The sequence below is a fragment of the Armigeres subalbatus genome, chromosome 1, assembly GCF_024139115.2.
Source record: "Armigeres subalbatus isolate Guangzhou_Male chromosome 1, GZ_Asu_2, whole genome shotgun sequence".
NCBI lineage: Eukaryota > Metazoa > Arthropoda > Insecta > Diptera > Culicidae > Armigeres > Armigeres subalbatus.
In genome coordinates, this window is record NC_085139.1 from 171,335,996 (window position 1) to 171,357,781 (window position 21,786).

General features: G+C 38.5%; 1 protein-coding gene across 4 annotated transcripts in view; it reads left to right on the plus strand.

The window, feature by feature from the left end:
• The window catches only part of LOC134205525 (uncharacterized), a 180,666-nt gene that overhangs the window by 121,526 nt on the left and 37,354 nt on the right, over positions 1-21,786 (plus strand). For 3 of the 4 annotated variants that reach the window (XM_062680808.1, XM_062680811.1, XM_062680810.1), the window contains exons 3-6: positions 12,530-12,679; positions 12,803-12,988; positions 13,405-13,768; positions 14,692-14,835. In XM_062680808.1, coding sequence (XP_062536792.1) covers positions 12,530-12,679; positions 12,803-12,988; positions 13,405-13,768; positions 14,692-14,835 — 844 coding nt within the window. The remainder of the gene's footprint in view (positions 1-12,529; positions 12,680-12,802; positions 12,989-13,404; positions 13,769-14,691; positions 14,836-21,786) is intronic. The other variant, XM_062680809.1, reaches the window with a different exon arrangement.

The following is a 21,786-nucleotide window of genomic DNA, read 5'->3' on the forward strand; positions in this document are numbered from 1 at the left end:
AATGATCACATTTACCGTCCAGAAGGAAACACTTTAATCATTGCTTTTCTCTGGGCAAACCATGATTTCGATGAAGTGTTGAGTTGATCGATCCTGTCATCTTCGCCTTCTTAAGAAAAAGAATGTTTGTTCCAAATTTGGTTGAAATCGGGCAAGGGTACAGAAGTTATGCTGGAACATTGGATCATTGCATACCTTGCTTTTATTTATTAATCTTGAATCATTATCATATAATTATCATACCTTTTAAAATTTGGAATAAAGGTTACTCGATTATGGATCACTATGCAATTTGATCATTCATAATCATCAATCATTAATCATATCGATCGTTAATCATTAACCATACACATAGTGTGTCAACATTTAATCACGATCGGTAATCGTTAATCATAATCCAACGGTTTTTTCATCTATTATTCATAATCGTTAATTATTGTCAAAATGAATTTAATCATTAATCATTATCAGTCATCATTTTCAAAAAATTATAATTCATTAATCATAATCTTTAATCATAGAGTTGAATGATTTAATCATTTAATCTGCTTAGAATTGGTCCTGGGGGTCAGGAGTTACACTGAATTGCCCGTTTTCTAAAGACAACCGCTTTCCTTTACCCTTCCTCTTTTCTCAACGGCCATTTCACCCCTTTGTTATCTTCTCCTAGGGATAGAAAATGTGTGTACCAAATTTGGTTGAAATCGGTACAGGGGTTCAGAAGTTACACTAAATTGCCCGTTTTCTGAACAATACCCTCCTTCAGACCCCTACCCCCTTATCCAAATTTCCCTCCCGTACGATCGGCTCCTCATAGTGAATATGTGTACAAAATTTGATTGAAATCGGTCCTGGGGTTGGGAGTTACACTGAGTTGCTCGTTTTCCAAAGACAACACCTCCCCTATACCCTCCCTTTTTCCAATGACCATCCCATCCCCTTTGTTATCTTTTCCTTATGATGTAGAATGTGTGTACCAAATTTGGTTGAAATCGGTACAGGGGTTCATGATTTACTTTGAATTGCCCGTTTTCTAAACAAAACCCCTCCCCCAGACCCCTCCCCCTTTCCCAAATCCCCTCCCATATGATTACCTCCTCGTAGTGAATATGTGTACAAAATTTGGTTGAAATCGGTCCTGGGAGTTGAAAGTTACACAGAATTGTTCGTTTTCTGAACAAAACCCCTCCCACCACCCCTCCCCCCTTTCTACATGACCATCCCACCCCTTTGTTAACTTCCTCTGAGGATAGAGAATGTCTGTACCAAATTTGGTTGAAATCGGTCCTGGGAGTTGAAAGTTACACAGAATTGTTCGTTTTCTGAACAAAACCCTCCCCCCCCCCCTCCCCATTCTCTCCCTGACCAACCCTCCCCCGTGTTAACTTCCTCTGAGGATAGAGAATGTCTGTACCAAATTTGGTTGAAATCGGTCCTGGGAGTTGAAAGTTACACAGAATTGTTCGTTTTCTGAACAAACCCTCCCACCACCCCTCCCCTTTTCTACATGACCATCCCACCCCTTTGTTAACTTCCTCTGAGGATAGAGAATGTCTGTACCAAATTTGGTTGAAATCGGCCAAGTGGTTCAGAAGTAGTTAGCGAACATACATACATAGATTGGTTTTTATATATATAGATTTTAAATTTTAATTTTATTTTATATTTTATTTATTTTATTTTATTATTTTAGCTGTGCAAAGTAATTATGCATCGTTTAATTGTTTTTAACGACTTAACAGAGAAAGAAGCTATTATTCTAGTTGCTTCAAATTACCATATAATGAAATACTGTGCACTAAGAATAAATATCTCGTTCCCATATAACACTGAGAATTATGAAAATTTTCAAATGACTTTGGATATAGTAGAAGTACTTTAAGTGCTGACATCAAGTATTCAAATGGTGGAGCGCTAAAGATCATTATAGCAATTATGCAGTACACAGAAACCCAAAACTACTCAAAAGTAAGTTTTTCAGCTCAAATCCGTACTTTGGACTAATAACCCAATTTTGAGTAAAATGAGTTTCCTAAAACTTAGTAGTTAATAAAGTTTTAAAAAAAGTTTAATTTAATCCACTTAAAACATATTAACCAAAGCTGAGTTTAGTTTACCCAAAGTTGACTTTATTCATCTCAAAATCGAGAATATATTAATTTACTGAAATTTGTATTATTGTATTATTGTACTAAGCAATCTCGTTTAAGACCATGCATATTGCTTTACTTTTGACAACAATCATGGGAAAGAAAGAAAAAACGGAAAAACTACCTAAATTCTGAGTAGAATTTATTGCGATATTCTCAATTCTCATCAGTTAGTATTTTGAACTAAAAAAGAAATCGTCCAAATTTCATAATCGAATTAGAAGCAAAATCCAAACCCGCATAAGTCTCCCAATACACGTAAATTAAACCCGCTTCAAAAACACACAACAAACAAGTCTAGCGGTACGTTCACGTAAATTACAAATCGCCTTAATTAAAACTTACGTCAATCCCAAAGACCATGTAAAAACGACTCCAGTGTGCATTACATTGGCTTGGCTAAAAATGTCAATACCACAAAGTCGGCTTAAACCGCGGAATCAATAAATTTACAGAGATAATAATTCGTGTTCCGTGCATACCTATCGCAGTCAAAATATATATTCTGTCCACAAATTTGCAAACAAACGTAAACAAATCGTTTACCTCCGCAATGACAATGAACTGTCGGATAAATTTTGACAGGTAAATGAACCTGACGGACTTGTAATTTCAACCTTACTAATAATACAAGTGCTAATATTATTAGTTGGCAAAACATTATTATGCGACGCAAATTACAAGTACTTGTAATTTGTTGACTTGTAATTTGTAACTTGAGCTAATATTATTAGTCTGATTATGCTACAGGGCCCAGGTGTATCTGCTAGTAGCAATCAAGCAGTGCATCAAACCAACAGCTCAGAGGTAGGAGAATGAAAACAAATGTGTTTTATAGTTTTGTTTTTAATAATTTGAGTCTTGTGAACTGAAATAGAATTTAAACGGAATTTTAAATAATATTCCAAACATTGAAGAATGTTGCCCATTCATTATTGTGTTCGTTCGATGTGAAAAATTGTAATAAAAATGGATTTTCAATTAGGTTTAGTGAAGATTGTGATTAATATACGAGCTGTTATTAATATGGGAGCATTTACCCTACATGAAATTGCCAAAATTTGTACATCAGCATCAAAACAATATGTTTGAGAGTTACGATTGAATGAATTATTGTTATTAAACCCTAAAAGGTTATAAAAGGTATATATTAAAATGTTTATCATCATGATGTATACCTGAATTACAATCATGTTATAAGTAAAAGCATCATCATTGGGTATATATTTATATAGGGTGTATATTCATCAACACTGGCTCTACCTGAGTGCCTGAAAGATGCAGCCAAGATTTTTTTATGTACAGGTTATCCGACTTCGTCAGTAGATGGGAATAACCAGCGCGGGGGGGAAACATACATTTTCAGTGCAAAACGTAAACAAACGAGCATAAATTCCATACAAAAATCCAAGATGGCTGAGTTGGGGATATTGACAAGTCGAATATAAAAAAATCTTGGATGCAGCCATGAACAGAGGAAAGGAAGCGGAGGAGTATATGTAGCAATAGCTTTTTTGTTCAAAATCGAACCAGGAATAATAATTCGGCGTCAAATACATGTGTTTTCTTGTAAATAGTCAATGTTTCAAAAATGAGCCTTTTTTTAACTTTTCCATTGACCTGATGTAGTTAAAATGTGTATTTTGAAGTCAAGTTTTTGTGGTAAACATTTGATGAAAATATAAATATAGGTTTTTGAGATATTTCATTTTTTTTTTCATTTGAAGGGTGTGTCATTCTGCGTGAAATCCGTCAGGAGCGTACTGCTTGACGGCAGCTTTTCTTTTACATTTATTGGTGGCAGTCAGTGGAGGCGCTCGGAACCTTTTTTTGCTAATGCATCTCTTTGTCATCCATTCCAGTTTGTGACAGCAGCGCGCAAGGGTGTGCTTTTTGATTACGCATTTTTGCCTTTCTCGTACAACAAAGTTGTACCGAAAGGCTATCATTTCACTCCAAATTCGAACTTGTGATAGAAGTCCCGGAGACCCATAGTGTTATATACCACTCGACTCAGCTCGATGAGCTGAACAAATGTCTGTCTGTCCGTGTGTGCGTGTGTGTGTGTGTGTATGTGTGTGTGTGTGTGTGCACAAAATGCCATAAAAAACATTAGCCAAATTTTCACATAGAAACTCTTAACCGATTTTCTTGCAACAAGTTGCATCCGACAGAGACTAAAACGCTGTTGATCACTATTGAATTTCATAATAATTGCAAATTGCAAAAAATAGATAATATTAAAATAGTGATGAGACATAGTCACATAGAACAATAATGTGTTATGAAAAATGCCTTGCATCTTTGAATATTTTTAAAGTTTATCCGTGGCTTGCTCCCATTAAGAGTTTCATCGTACTATAAAGATGCTCGTGTTGCACGCATTTAGGCGTAAGTATGCTCTTCGTTCAGTTTCATAGTATCATGAAATTGCCCGAAAGTCAAAATTCGAACATAGGAAATTCGAGAAACTTTTGGCAGCGCCATCTGTCGTCTACTAGTGTAAATTTTCTATCATAACATTAGACGGTGTAACTGTTTTGCCTTTCTTGTACATCATCGAGGTGTAAGCGTAAAGGCTACATTTATTACCTTTTTACGCGAGAAAGGCGCCATCGCCGCTAGGTTGATTAATCTGGGTTTTTCCAATAGTTTCAAGTGCTGTGTTTACGTTTTCGCTTCATTGCTTTGGCGTCATTTTCTCCCGGACCCGTCATGGGAGACTCGGTGGCCGATTCGGTGCCGAAGCGCACTGCACTTGGAGGCGCGGGTAACCCATCCAAGCTGCTTCTGCATAGCAACGTATATTCGTCGTTGCTAATCCACGATCCCGGCAATCTGCCGAAGAAACATTGAAAGCAGCTTAATTTTCGAACTGGCTTTCAGTCATGGGTAATAGCGCTGACAATTTTACTTCATCGTCGATGTTTTGATCCGGGTATGGGATCTTCTTTATAGGGCTAGATGGCAGTCAATTTGTTAATTACCTGTACTTTTTTACGGAGATTTTTCCTGAAAGGCTAAAACAGGACTATGCTATTACCCGTGACTGAAAGCCAATCCGAAAATTAAGTTACAATTTCAAAATCCACTAATTAGAAGTAGCAATCGCAGCTGCCGCAGGTGCAACCGTGACAGGTGACCGAAAATTCGCCAGCTAATCGCTAAGGGGCTGAAATGTACTTTTCGGCTCTGCAGCGAGAGCGTGAACAAGGACCATCATCAATGCGTCGTGGAGTTCCTCGAGGTCCACAAGTAAGAGTACTACACTCATGATCGCCCAGTACGAAGCTGCGCAAGACTTTGCTGCGAGAACTCCACGACATGAAGGAAGAGGAACTCCAAACAGAACTCGAAAGTTGCGGCTGTAGCCAGTGGCTTTACACAGGATCGCTTGACACGACAAGGTCAGGAACTATCGCGACCAACTTTACCTGGCTCATCTGGAGCACGGCTGCGCCACCTGGAAGGACCTAAAGCTGGTCGGAGTTATGAATTAAACGCAGTGTACAAACTGCGTCAATTTCGGACACGGCACCAGGAACTGGCGCATGAAGCCGCGCTCCAACAAGTGGGGCGAACCCCATCCGACCAACGAGTTCGACAAAATGGAGATAGCCGATCCCAATTGTGCCAACTGTGGCGACAAACATCCAGCAACCACAAAGGGCTGCCCAAAGCGAGCGAAGTTCCTTGAAATCTAGAAAAAGGCTTCCACCAGGACCCTACCGAAGCAGAACCGTGTTCTTGCACTTAACGAAACGATCTATCGGCCATGGTGGTTCCTCGACGAGCGATTCCAATCCTTCCACCATTGAAACCGCATAAGGCAGCAGCATCTGCGACTGTTCAAACTCCAGCACCGCTGGATCAATCCTCCCGCGAATGGCACCCGCTCAAATTTTTCTGGTTTCCGTCGGCAACCAGAGAACGAAGATGTCACACCGGAACACTCTGCTCCGCTCTACACCTCGGAGCAACTTATGCCGATATTCACGCAGCTCACCACTCGGCTGCGCGGATGTAAAACTCGTTTCGACCAGGTCTTCACTCTTGGCATGTTCATCATTGAAAATGACTGCTAAGGTTGGCCTGGTCAACTGGAATGCTTGCTCGCAGAAGAGCAAACCCATCGAGGTGAAGAATTTCCTTGAGGAGAAGGAATTAGACGTAAAACGACGTCAAACGTCGACTTTAATCAAAGAAACGTACCTAAAACTTGAGGTGAACGTCAACACCCCGGACTTTCGTACCGTGCGACTCAACCGGCCGACCAAAGGAGATGCTGTGGCCATCGCTCTTCGCAACAACATCGACTGTCGCATGCTACCAAGCTTCCAGCTTAGTGTCATCGAAGCCATCGATGTCGAAGTTACCACTTCCGTCGGCATAATCACGCTCATCGCTGCGTACGTCCCAACTCAAGCCAAAGCCAACGATGGATCATCGGCCGCCCTTCGAAGCGAAATTGTCAAGCTAACGAGGAGGCAATGTCAGGTTACTTCATTGCCGGTGACCTGAATGCCAAGCACCAAGCCTGGGGCAACAGTCGCTGTAATTAAAACGGCACCATCTTGAGATGAGGGCGTAGTTGTCGACACGTTCGCTTTGTAAGCGGATGGTCATGAGTTCGATTCCCAGCCCCACCAAACCCTCGCCAGTCGCCGAATGCGCAGCCCATACGGTGGCGTTTTGGGGAATGTGCCTTACCGTTACGGCTGCCTGAGGATGACTGACAACTTGTTGTTCTCGGAGGCATTACTCCAATGGCTCAAGATGAATGGTACCCGAACAATGCAACGATCATTGGATGCACGACATGGACAAACGCAATGGACTCACGATGAGATGGGCTGGCTACGATGACAATAATGAGTGAATGGAAATCTAATCTCTGTTGATTCTGTACAACAAAAAACCACAGTAGAGTGCCTAACAAATAAAAAATAACATCTGGAGCAACATCATGGAGGAAGGCCACTACACAATTCGGGGATCGGATTCCCCTACTCGGCTGAGTCAGTCCGGAGTCCATGCAACGATAGACCTGTACATAACCAACATGAACGATCACATCTCGCAGCCGGTCGTCTACCAGGAGCTCACTTCGGTTCACTACCTGGTGAAACTACTTTGTGTAAGGAGTCGACTGTGATTGAGGTTATGTAGACAGGTACCGGCTTTCAGTCTTAGCAAAGGTCATAAACGGATATCCGTTCTAAACCTGACGTTTCGGTTACATTTAATGAGCCTTTTTCAAAGTTTAGAAAACACTCTGTTCACTTGTTTGAAGGAGTATTTGGCGCGCAAGTGACGTTGCAGAAGAAGTGTAGGAGGTAATTAAATATTTTTAAATTTAAGCTCGAAAAGACCGCCAATGCAAAACGGATTGGCAACACCGGTGATATTGACAAACGATTATGCTGAGGGCATTGATCAAACGAGTGAACGAAGTGTTTCCTATCCTTTGAAAATGGCGCAATAAATTTGACTGAAACGTCAGGTTTAGAACGGATATCCGTTCATGAACTTTATTAAGACTGATGATGATATCTACTCCCCCGTAACGCTGGGTAGACACCTTTGCGTGGTGTGTTACGGTGTAAGATCTACCACGGTCACATTGTCAGCTACAGGCAAATCCTGACCCAACGAATACCTTCCCCAATATCCTACTCCGTGGTAGTTATGAGGGTGTCGCTGAGTCGGGGGCCTCTCGTTAAGTAAGTACTACATCAACACTTCCTTCTCCTCCCAAGTTACGGTGAAGATGGGCGTGGCCAGGAGTAGTAATTCTCATGCTTTTGTGATTTTTATCCTACATTGAAATCAAGAACCACACCCACCTTGATTTCTGATAGAAATCTAAATAAGGATTTCAAAAGAAAAACATGAGTATCACTAGTGTCCAATCTACGAAGTACACCATAACTATGCTATGCTATGCTATGCTATGCTATGCTTTATTAAGACTGATGACGATATCTACATGATGAATTGAATTGAATGTTGAATTGTTGAATTGAATTAAAGTGACATCATTAAAGTGTAACGTGGTACGTAACTTCCCATTATTATTGAGTAATTCAGATGAAATTTGAGAAAAAGAAGTAGTTTAGTAGTTTTTTTTATTTGAAATAGAATTTTGTCCATAACTTTTGTCCGAGCCAACCCATTTCTAATAGGAAGCAATGAGAAAGAGTTCTGAGACGAATTCTATTCGTTGCAAGCAAATTGGTTATAGATAAGTGCAAATTAGTGAGCTTTTTGAAAGCGTTTAGCATACAAAAATGTATTTCGGCCAAAACTTCCGAGCTCATAGTCCGATTTGGCAAATTTTCAATAGAGAATAATGGAACAATATTCATTGACGAATGCAACATGTTGTGAGTAAATCGGTAAAGGGTAAGTGCCTAGAAATGAACAAAATTGTACATACATACAAATATTCACATACACGCACACACAGACATGATATCAATTCGTCAAACTGTGTCGATCGGGATATAATAAAGCCTGTCCACGTTAAATTTCGGACACCTATCTTCCAATGCGATTTTTCAACATTTTCACAAAGCACGGAGACGATAAGTTTACATGACAGCTGAATTTCTCCGCTTTATGTGTTGCTTTCAGCATGTTTTCATTTTCTTCCAAACTGATAATATGGCTACAAATAAATTGGACATTATCTCAGTGTCCGAAATTTAACGTGGACAGGCTTTACTATGGGTATTCAGTCCTTCTTTAAAAAAGATGTTTTTGATGTAAACATATAGCCTCTACGTATACTTAGTATACGAGAAAGACATAAATGGGCTATTTTTCAAATTAATGTATCTTACAAAATGGTGAATTTGGGCTAAATTTTATTCATGGTCCTCAAAGCTTAAGAGTTTAAAAGTGTAGTGCATGATGTTTTACAGCGGGGTATTAAGGGGTACCAAACTGTTTTATTTCTTAAATGTTGCATAAAATATGCCTTTACAAGACTACTAAAAACTTAATTCTGGACAGAGATATTGTTACTTTATCAAGCCTATTACGAAGATCTGTTCAAGAGCTTTGTAACGATATATAAATATAATACTTTTTAGACGAAAACATGGCAATGCTGGCTTTTTTACTAAAAAACGCAAAAATGTCATTTCTAGGAGGGACCGTGACGGTTTCGTGACGGTCCCCGATTTGCGAAAATCGGGGACCGTCACAAAAATATGATAGACTTTAAACTTTAATATCTACACAGTACGAACAAAACCTGTAAATTTCCGTTCAAGTAGATGTAACAAATCTGCTCCGTGTTAAACAACAGAAAGTTATAGGTTGTTTTAAATTTACGCGTGCTGGAATTTTACAGTTCTTATTTTCATTTAAAAACAAAAAAGGAGCAGAGCATGGGAATCGAACATTGGTCTGCAGAGTGAGAGCCAAACTTGTTATCCTCTCGGGTATTTCCGCTTCTTGATATCGAGTTGATCAAGGTGTAACAGGTTAAACGATTTGGTGATTCGATAATTCTTCATTAGGCTAAACGATAGCTTAAATTTACATGACACGGAAACTCCATCGAGACGGAATCATTTGAGACTCAGTATGCTGAATGCATCACAGATTTCTCGCTGTAAGAAGCAAAAAACAAAGAGTTGCAGCGATGAAATGCAGCGTCATAAAGGCTGATTTATTTTCATATGCGAAGATATCCGTTTAGGTTGATTCTTATATAAGTAAAATAGGTGCCAGCTGCGGTTTGCATGAAATGCAGTGAAGTTTGTTTTGATTTGTTTTGACAGCCACGTTCTCGCTCACCAAGGTTTCCGGTAGAGTCACGTAAAATTAGGATATATTCAATTGAAATTTCAATGGTTTTATCATTTACATCACAGAAACTTAAAATTATGATCTGGTACCAGTGTTGGTAAAATCACTCATAAATCTACGATGATTCAACTGGATGATTCAACTCATCCATGAGTTTTTAGGTGTTGAGTTGGGTGCGTTTCAACTCACGCTTGATTTGAATCATCCATGAGTTTTGAGATTTTGAGTTTTTACCAACACTGTCTGGTACACATTCTGTTTCCGAATTTTACATTCAATCATGAATTCCGTCGTGGCTAATTTTCATAATATTTTACTGGGTAAGCCGTTTCTCGATGGATTTTTAATTTTTTTTTGACCATTCGATCAAGGATGAGTAAACGCTTCTTTGTATTTATTTAAAAATACTGGTTTTTAACTATTTATTATCGATAATTGATTAACAGTTTAGAAATAGGTCAACCAACCAATCACGTACATGCATCACTAGCACAGACATCAAAAATCAATCACTAGCGGGTTTGGATCTAATCCTCAGCTTGAACAAGGATTCACGCGGAGCAGACGCATCAAAGCGATCGCAGCGGAGCGGACACATCATCACGGAGGCGCTTATAACATTTTCAAAAGAAGTCCATCGCATTGGTGGTGGTGCTCGATGTGTTGCTGCATTCAACCTCAACGAACCAGCATTTCATATGAAGAAAGGGTTGACCATAAAAATAGCACTGTTGTGATCCCGCACCGCCAGTGCCGATGCTGAAAATTTATTACAAATTGTGGTGTCAGTTAGATGGAAAATTGGGAAAAGAAAAATTGGTTCTTCTCAGGACCAACATTTTATGGAAAGAAAGAGTTAGTTGTGAAAATGGACTGTTTCGGTGGCATCGGGTTTGGCGTGGTAGCTTGTCTGCTGTTAGTGATTCCATCCATTCAAATTTACTGCATCATCTACCTCCGACGCGCTATCAAATTCGCTATTTACGATTGAGTTTTGCACTTTGAAGAAAGTTCATATCGGATAGTCGGATCAACCTTCTTTTGTATAAAATGGTGGCTTTTGTATAAAATCAATGAAGATGCCACCTCAGTGGAAACTATCTACAGCAACCACCCATCGGTGAACGTCGCTCGGACAGACAGATGCCAAGAGATAATGTTTTGTAACATGAAGAAACTTCGTCTTGAGTCAAATTTCTGTTATTATTCCTCGCAACAATACGCATCTTAGATAACCAACATATCATAACCAAATCCAGAATCTTGCGAGAAAATTTCATAGGATTCTTAGAATTTGTCATTCTCCGAACGGTCCGTTGTCTGCTGCGGAATCCCATAAATCGTTATGAGTGCACATTATATTTACACCCATACAGATCACAAAGGGGGGAAGGCTAACGGGCTTAATTTATTGAATACAAGAAAGCTGCTTTCCGGCACGAGCGCGAGCCATTTTGATCGGGATTCCGCGGAAAGAGCGGAATGAGCGGTTCGACAAAATTTGATGCAGCGGAGCGGACACAGCAGCACGAAGGCGTGGGTAGCAGTGGCAATGCTTAAAAAAATTTCCAAATGGTGGAGGTTTAGCGAAAAATCATCAAGTGGCGGTCGGACAATTTCAACGCAAGGTGCTGACAAGCGTTTGGATGCAGTTAGTTATTGGAAAGACGCATTGGGAAAAGAAAATTGGTTCTTCTCAGGAGCAACATTTTATAGAAAGAAAGAGTTAATCGCGAAAATGGATTGTTTCGGCGGCATCGGGTTTAGCGTGGTAGCTTGGTTGCTGTTAATGATTCCATCCGTTCAAATTAATTACATCACCTCCCTCCGCCGCGCTATCAAATTTGCCAGTTACGATTGTGTTTTGCATTTTGAAGAAAGTTCATATCGGATAGTCGGATCCTTCTTTTGTATAAAAACATTTTTGGAGGACACCATCCTCAAAAATGGCCGAAATAAAGAAGAAATAAGCAGAATCAGAGATCAGAAGTGGCGTGAAACCAAACACAAATATATTTATTTGCAACGTTTGGTTTTCGCCCGCGATGTAAGCGTACGTGGCAAAGTAAGGATTGTGATGTCCCCGACTGAAAGCCAGTCGAGTGGCCTCAGCGGCCGGTGAGTCATGTTAAACCACGGTTAGAGAATCAAAGTCCATCCAACTGGGAACAACTATTCGACTTCTTGATTCAGTTGGCCTCCGAGCAGTTTGCTAAATGTTAATAAAACGACACAAATTACTACCAAATACCATCAATTTCGAATAGCTACGTAGTCCTACGTCACCTTTGCGTACAACCCGATTGGGCTGCACCTTTGAGTTTTTTGTCTTCGGCTAACACCAATTGCTGAGAGAAATTCTACGGAACCTCTGTGAACTCCGACCGTGTAGCAATGGAAGGCTTTGCTGAAATGCACAAGAAACAATCGCTTTGGTCTAATAATAAGTAATTAAATAAATAAATAAAGACTTATGTACACGTACATAAGATTCAATGCAATGATTAATGATAAATTCCAAATGCCATTATTAAACACTGTCCTTTTTTTATTCACAGATAACTCTCTTACTACTTGTCGCCCTTCCCCTGTTGGTGCTCTCAACGCCAATCGATTCCTCAAGTAATGCCTCCGTGGAAGACATCGATAGATCCGATGGCACGAGAGCCAAACGTTCCGGTTTAAGTCTTGTTTCCGGTCTCAAAAGCGTAAGTACTGTGCTGCCTAATTATGTACCAAGAACTGCCACAAGACTGCAATCTTTCACCACCATACCCCATTGACCCATGGACGATGCACCCTTCGAAATCACCATTCGCACCCCTTTCCAGACACTGCTATCGGGAATAGGACGAGCGTCGGCCTCGCTAGCAGCTAGCAGCGCCGGAACGGCCTCCTCTAGCATTGCAATGCACTCTTCGAGCGGAGGCTCCAGTGGTGGACACTCGTACGAGAAACCGCACTCCTACGATAGTTCGCACTCCTACGATAGTCCGCACTCGTACGAGAAGCCTCACGTAAGTTGCACTCATTTCAGTTACACCATCACCAGAGTTGTACGTACTCCAATCTACATCAATAGACATGCAAATGATGAAAGCACGGTTCAATCATCCCATGAAACAAATGGACCTACATCACCGTTCTCTCGCACTTGACTTCAATGGATAGAACATCGATGCTCAATTTAATTTTATTCAAGTAACTAGATAAAAGTTCGAAGATGCATGAAAATCACGTTCAATGTTTGTAATTTCCAACCACATATTTGAATTGGTTTGCGCAAATTAGCTGAAGCATTCAAATCAGCGCACATTGTTCGATGACGTTTGAAATTGATTTTTTTTTCAACACCCTAATTGAACATCTTATTCGAGGTTTTATGGAGCTAATGCAAATTAACCACTTTAACAATCCCAATTTTCATTCCAAGGACGATTCTCACTTCGATGGCTGGGGCTTGAAAAAGTCAATCCTCAACACGCTGTTCCAGGCGGTGAAGGCCATCACCGGTGGCGTAACGATCCTGAAGGGTCAACTAATCAAGGGTTCGGGCTACGCGGTCAGCGGTGTCGGCAAGTTGATCGCTGCCGGTGGCGATTCCGTTTCGAACGTTGGCAAAAAGATTACAACATCGGCCCACCTGGTACCGGCTTCCCATTCCGCGGCAGTGCATCCATTCGCCAAATTGAGTGGCGCGCTGTCGTCTGGTTCTGCCGGTTTGATCTCCGGCGCGTCGTCATCCTCGTCGGGCAAGTCATCGTCGTCTGGACACCACACTGGACCATCAAGTGAAAGTAAGTACTAAGTAGTGCTACTACAGATGGGACCCGGTACATAACTATAACAACTATCGTCAAACGATTCCATAAACGCAAGCAGGCCCTCGATGGCACTGCGGATGCAATCAAACGCTTTCGAGCTTCAAATCGGATTGTGCACTTGCATTAGCGTTTCCGTATTTTTGGATATTTGGCTTTCAAAAGGTAGTCAATGCTTGAATTAAAATTTACATAAAGAGTTAGAAATTTCCCATAACTAATTAGAAAATTGCCAATAAAGAAATCAGGGTAGGAGCAATAAATAAATTTAAAATTTCCCACAAAAATACTAAATTTATATGACGAAGAATTCACCAAAAACATAAATATATTAGCAATGAATTTTTTCCATTGAAAACAAAATGTTCATAAATAAATCCATATTAGCAATAAATTATTACAAAATTTTCCACAACATATTTTTTTACACAAAAATTTTAAAAAAATCCACAAACATTAATAAAAAAAGTAATGAACAAACAAGAAATTTCCTTGAAAAATATAAAATGACAATAAAATTATTTAATTTTCCATGAATAATAAACGCAAAGAACTGATCATCATTGGAAAAACTGCCTAGTTTTATTGCTTTTTTATATAAGGAATTTTCATAATTTTTATTGTTTTTTTCCAATTTATTGTAGAAATTTTTTATTTTATTTTGCGAAAAATTTTGTTATTGTTTATTGTTAATATTGATTTATTTATGACAATTTTGATTTTTGTAATGGAAAATTCTTTATATTTATTTATTGCTTCTACCCTGATTGCCTTATTGACATTTTTCTATTTTTTCAAAAGATTTTTATTTATTAGGGGGAGTTTTTATTTTAATCAAGAATGAAATCAAAATGGATAGATCCACAGGTTCTTATTAAACAATGTTCCCTTCATTCCAGGTTTTACTAGCTATGACGCTCCTTCCAATTACGGCCACGACTCGCACAGTCACGTAAGTGCCCCTTCAAGTGCTGCTTATATTCCACCGAAACAAACGATTCACTACAAATCGCCGTTGACCTCCTACGGAACAGAGATTGAAGGTAAGAAAGCGTTCACCTTTCCATACAATTGGAAAGGTGAATTTCACATCATCCTTTCTAGGTTCTTCGTTTCCAATTGAGATGTTTCGAATAGTAATGCATAAATGAAAGTAAATCAACTAGCATTTTCGCTATGTGAAGTGCATTGTGGTTCAATAAATTTGGTTATATTCGAAATTGCTGATCATAATTGAAAACATCAGGTGTTATCCACCTAAACTATGATAATTCGAAATAAATACTCATTAATACTCACAACTGTCCGTTGCGATGTTACTCTGCATACAAACTGCTCGAGGCATTTTGCATATTGATTCATCTGTTTTCATTGAATTTACCTTTCCAGTGAATATTCCCGCCAATTGCAATTTAACAGCCGGGACTCATTTACGCGTCAGGTTGAATGCAATTCATAATTTTAATTATAATCCCTCCCGTTCGAAACAGTTTGACGAATTTTCATCAATTTTATTGGTCACCATCAATTTGTCGCTACCAAGTGTGTATGGCGGAGATCGGTAAAATTATGCTAATTAATTGCACTATGGAGGTAATCGTCCTTTTTTTTCGTTTGCGAGGGAATCATCCGTTCGTATAATGTAAATCCAATTACGTGCGAATCACGTTGATAAAAATAGCATGCAGGCTGTGCTGGTTCATGCCTAGTAGACATTTTTTTCAGCTGGAACCGGAGTAATCTCATTATTTTATTCAGTCCATGTCAGTCACAGAAGGAAGAGAATTTCGGAAACTAAGACTGAAAATTAATGCCGACGATGAACCAATACTTTAATAAGGTTTTGTTCAAGCAAAAATCAACTCAAGATAACCTAATTGATCCATGATTGATGTAAGCACAAACAATCTTCGATGGAACTAAAAACAAGGTACAGTTTTAAGGGTTCTGTGAAAACCAACTGGCAACCTGTTCCCAGCGATAGTGCTACGTCGCACAGTGGGACGGATTGAAAAAAAGACGGTCAAAAGTACAAATATGGCTTAAAATGAGAACAAATGGGTTTATTATACTTACTGTGATGAAATTTTATCATTTTCAACTACATTCAACATAATAACGAATAACGAGTGTTGTGATTGTAGCATTCAGTACATATACATACATTTTCATGCATTTTACGTCATTTTCAAATGCCTCGGAAAAAACCTGCGGGCCCTGGCGGGCCCTAAATTTCGTTTAGTTTGAAAATATATTATGTAAAGTAGTAGCCATGCGATTTTCAGCGCTGGGTAATGATGGGTAAATTGTTTTCTGACCACATGAAAACACCACGAAATGAGTAAATTTCGATATAAGCCCAAATTCAACTCCATAGGCCAAGGGTTAATATTTCATGAATTTGTGATACAATGTATGCAATTGATAGCTGATTATGTTATCTTTGAAGATGTATTGAGTTTGAAATGATTGAATTACAAATTTGAAAAATATTGCAAAGATATCATACTTCATATTTATATATTATCAATGGTGTTAAAAACAGTTTTCATGCCAACTTCAAAGGTACCCCAATGGGCACAATATCGTCAAATTGACTCAACCAAAGTAATTTACAATGTTTTATAACCTGTATAATGCGAGAAAAATATTTAAAAAATAGAATACATCATTTTGGAAAATGACCTTTTGACCCTCTTTCTAAGGATTCGTCCCTCTGTGCGTCGTTGAAAAATATTGTAAGCAGCAGGGGTCCCAAAGTTCTCTCTTGAGGAAGTCCAGATTTATTCGAGAACTCCGATGATACGTTTTTTTTCTAACTTCACTCGTAAAGATCTTCCAGAAAGGTATGAGTTTAACGATGACACTAGTTGTGGAGAGATACCGAGGCGAAACCGCTTGCAGAGGAGAATAAGATGATCAATTTTGTCGAACGCTGCCTGTGGTGGGGTCCCATTCTTCTGAGAAATACCTACTTTGAGAATAATGTCTCGAAGTTGGATCCCAGTTTGAAACCCTTTTGGAAATTAACGAAAATTCTTTAAAAAAAACTCAAAAGCCAATTACAGCGCTTAAAGAGAGAAATAAAATTTTATTAACAAATAGCGAAAAGGCTCAAAAACTTGCTCAGCAGTTTGAGAGTGCCCATAATTTTAGTCTAGGTCTCACTAGTTCAATTGAGGATCAGGTTACACGAAGCTTCGAATACATTCTCAATCAAGAGAATGTTTTTGACCCTTCGTTGGGAACTAATTTGGATGCAGTGAGATCTATTATTAAAAAATATAAAAATATGAAAGCCCCGGGTGATGATGGTATTTTCTACATACTTATCAAAAAACTTCCTGAGAGCTCTTTATCCTTTTTTGTTAAATTATTAAATAATAAATGTATTCAATTGGCGTACTTGGAAAAAACATAATGGCATAATGCAAAAACGCCAAAGTTGTTCCAATTTTGTAGCCGGACAAAAATCTAGCTGAGGCTTCTAAGAGGCTCTTGAAAGGAGGCTTCCGAGTCTCTTGAAAGAGCCATATGAGCATTTGGACTCCTCTGAGCCTCTTAAAAGTAGGATTCCACCCCTCTTGAAAAGGGGCTTCTAAGGCCTTTGAGCATCTTGAAACTTTTCTAATCCGATCCTCTTGAAAGGAGACTTCCATGCCTCTAGGAAGGAGCTTTTCTAGCCTTTTGGGAGGAGCCTTCCAAGCCTCTTTAAAGGAGCCTCCCGAGCCTTTTAAAAGAGCCTTCTGAGCCTTTTGAACGGAGCCTTCCGAGCCTCTTGGAAGAAATTATTCGAGCCTCTTGAAAGGAGGCCCACGATCTTCTTGAAACCAGACTTCCAAGCCTCTCGAAAAAGCCTTCCGAGCCTGTTGGAAGGAGCCTTCCGAGCCTCTCAAAAGAACCTTCTGAGGCTTTTAAAATAATCTTTCCGAGCCTCTTGAAAGGAGGCTTCCGATCCTCTTGAAAGAAAGCTTCCGATCGTCTTGAAAGAAGGCTTCCGAGATGCTTGAGAGGAGGTTTCCGAAAAGCGTAGAAGGATGCTTCCAATTCTCTTGCAACGAAGCAACTGCGGTTTTCGGGAAAAGTCTTCATACCTCTAAAATGAAGGTTTACCCTAGCTATAGCCTTAAGACTTTAGTTCAGAAGAATCTTTTTAACATATTATTCAACATTTGGTTTCGAATAGGTGGATTGCATTGAACATTTTTAAAATTTGTTCTTTAGACGTTTTGTGGAGGGCATGATTAAGGTCACTCCTGACAGAATCCCAGTTTCAAAGTGCTCGCGTTTTCGGGGGCACACCACTCGATACGGAAGCAACGCACAACTGTCATTTTTATTTTTTCACGCATGCTGCGACGCAGCAAAGCTGAATCAACAAAAATGACAGTTGTCCGCCGCCTCCGTATCGAGTGGTGTGCCCCCGAAAACGCGAGCACTTTGAAACTTGGATTCTATCAGGAGTGGCCTTAAATAGGCATTGCACTATGGTCCAGGATACATATTTACGCGAAAAGATGCATTTTACGCCAAAACTATATTTTTTAGAAAAACTGTTGTTCTACTGTTGTTCGAAATAGTAACGCCATCATTATGGTTCTACCAAAAAATAGGGTGGACCATCATATAAAAAAAATTAGAAAATATTTTTTTTATTTCTCGGAATATTGACATGTTATGTTCTACAAAGTAGCTTATTCCAATCAATTTTGCTAAAAGGGTGTACCTAAAAAAAAAAACAGTGTTTTTGATCTACTTTTTTTGTTTTAGATTTCTCGAAAAAGTCGTTTTGAGATGACTTTTAGAGCTCAAAAAAATGCAACTATTGATGGGTAAATATGCTCAATATCTTTTTCCGATCAAAAGTTATAATCGTTTTTCTGTCAAAATTACATTTTTTTCATTAGTTGATATCTCCGGTTTGGGGCGGACCAAAAAAATATATTTACTTGGCATTTAAAGAGAAACTGATATTCTTTATTATGTCAAAAATTTGGGGATATGTTATTTTTTTTATCTCAAGTTTTATCAATTTTACTAAAATCATCTTTTTTTCAAATAAATTAATATAACTCGACAACGGAAGAAGATACATACGATATTCTTATGGCAAAACACGCGTTTTGAAAAGCCCCAAAAGTCTTCGTGAAAAATGAAAAATAAAAAATCTACAGCTTCAACACCTTTTTTTAGTTTTATCATTATCATCGTATTGCAAGATTTACAAGAAAAGATGAATTTTCGGTCTAAAGGACACTTTTAAGAAACAAAATTTTTCTACAAAGTTGTTCTGGATACTTGGGCCCTTATTATACAGTTACCGAAAAATAGGGTGGGCCATTTTATAAAATGTTCTACAAAGTTGAAGCGCAGCTTTTTCCAATCAACTTTGCTATATAAACTTTTTATGTAGCATTTAAGCTCACTAGTTTAGAGTAATTTTACTTACCAGGATTAGGGTGTCCCTCAAAAAACAATATTTATGATCTGCTCATTTCATTTTTTATTTTTTACGGATGTGACCTTCTGGAGACTTTTGGGGCTTTTTAAAACGCGTGTTTTTTTATAAGAATATCATCTGTATCTTCTTCCGTTGTCGAGTTAAATCAATTTATTTGAAAAAAACATGATTTTAGTAATATTTGTGAAACTTGAGATAAAAAAATAACATATCCCCAATTTTTTGACAAAATAAGGAATATTAATTTCTCTTTCAGATGCCGTTTGAATATATTTTTTTGGTCTGCCCTAACCGGAAATATAAACTTATGAAAAAATGTAATTTTGACAGAAAAACGATTATAACTTTTGATCGGAAAAAGATATTGAACATATTCACCCATCAAAAGTTGCATTTTTTTTAGCTTTAAAAGTCACCTGAAGACAACTTTTTCGAGAAATCTAAAACAAAAAACGTAGATCAAAAATATTGTTTTTTTGAGGTACACCCTAATCCAATTAGGTAAAATTGCTTTAAATCAGCCAACTTAAGAGCTACAGAAAAAGTTTTTTTAGCAAAATTGATTGGAATAAGCTGCGCTACAACTTTGTAGAACATAACATGTCAATATTCTGAGAAATAAAAAAAATATTTACTATTTTTTTTTATATGATGGACCACCCTATTTTTTGGTAGAACCATAATGATGGTCTTACTATTTCGAACAAGTTTGTAGAGCAACAGTTTTTTCTAAAAAATATAGTGTTGGCGTAAAATTCATCTTGCCACGTAAATCTGTATCCTGGACCATAGTGCATTTGTTTACTGATTTCCACTAGTTTCCACTAGAAAAAGTTTTAAAATATAAAAAAATAAACAATTATGAAAACTTTATCAGTTGTGATTGGAATTGTAATACATCCGCCATTACCCATCGTTGTCCAGCAAAGGTATCCCCAGGGGTACATGTACCCCAGGTTGAGAACCGCTGATCTACATAAACAACAAAGCGTTTTACGGGGCCTCAATCCTAATTTGAATTTGTCAATGCTACTTGAGACATAATTAAACTATTTTTATCAAATCGCAGTGTTACCAGAACATGAACGGTGCTCCAAACTATTCTTGAGTTCAGAGGAGGTCTACAAGATCAACAGAGTAATTCATAGGTTCCCGAGCGATCCGTGTAGATCACATCCATTTGTGCTCTGATCTCCACCTCACATAAAACCGTGTTGATCGAAAGAGATATAATTTTTGGCACAGTCCAATAAAGCGCCACTCACAATGATCTAAAAAAACTTCAATGCGGCAGACAGACTGATCCCACGATGATTTGAAACATTTCGGCGATCTCCATCCTTAAAAACTGGGCACATGTACTACTGCTTCCAAATCGTAGGGAATTTAGCTTGATCAAAGGTTCGAATGATGTCGAAAATACTCCAGCAAAATGCCTATCGAATAGCTCACAAGCCTTCGAAGTTGACGATGCAACTGAATCGACAGAATATACATTTGTTGGTACTTACACCCAACCGGCGGATTTTCTAACAATTCTGTATAAGAATCTAACAAAACCTGTATAAGAACTGGGCATATGCGAAATTGTTAGATTCTTATGCAAAAAATGTAAGCTATCAAATAAATATTGTTAGAAAAGCTTACAAAATTGTTAGATTCTTATACAAAACTTGTACACTGGATTCTGTTTTTACACGATTTACATTTTTTCAATTTTACACTCATCCTAAATGCTTAACGCATATTAATTGTCATGTGATTTTTCTTTGATTTATTCTGGATTTTTTGAAACATGTTGCGAAGATTTTGGTAGTAAGTTGAAGCAACACGATCAAAAATACGAACGAAAAAAAATCGTGTAAAAACAAAATCCTGTGTATAAGAATCTAACATTTTCGCATATGCCCAGTTCTTATACAGGTTTTGCTAGATTCCTATACAGAATTGTTAGAAAATCTAACATCCACCGGTTGGGTGTACTGTTTTGTGTTCACAAATCGCCAAAATCATCGTGGATTAACGTGAAGATTGGTTTGCACGCGATGCACATAATTTGTATACAAACTGGCACTCAGACGACAACATGCATCAACAGCTCGATGAAAATTACAAGAGTTAATAACAGTCCGTCGGAGGCGAAGTTGACGTTACCGAGGAGTGCTCCATGGAGGGCAAACAGGTGACCTGACTCGGGCCAAGTTTTGCACACCATTTACCGTTGCTTTGAGTCTGGTAAGCTTCTAACCGTTCGTAGCTTCAGCTCGAGGTTTATTAATAACAGGTGGCTTAAGCGCCACTTCCGGGATCCGGAAGACCACTGGTCGAGTTGTATATCCCGACCAGGGATTTATTTGGTTCGGAATGAACACGTATTTGAGGTTGGCACGGAAATGGAAACGTTTCTAGATAATGGTCATGTCTACACACTATAAGCATATGCGGTATTTCGAAAAATTTCGTTTCAGGTGGCTCGAAACGAAATTCCGCGGAATTTCGCGGAATTTGAGTTTGGCGAAATCTGATTTCTTGA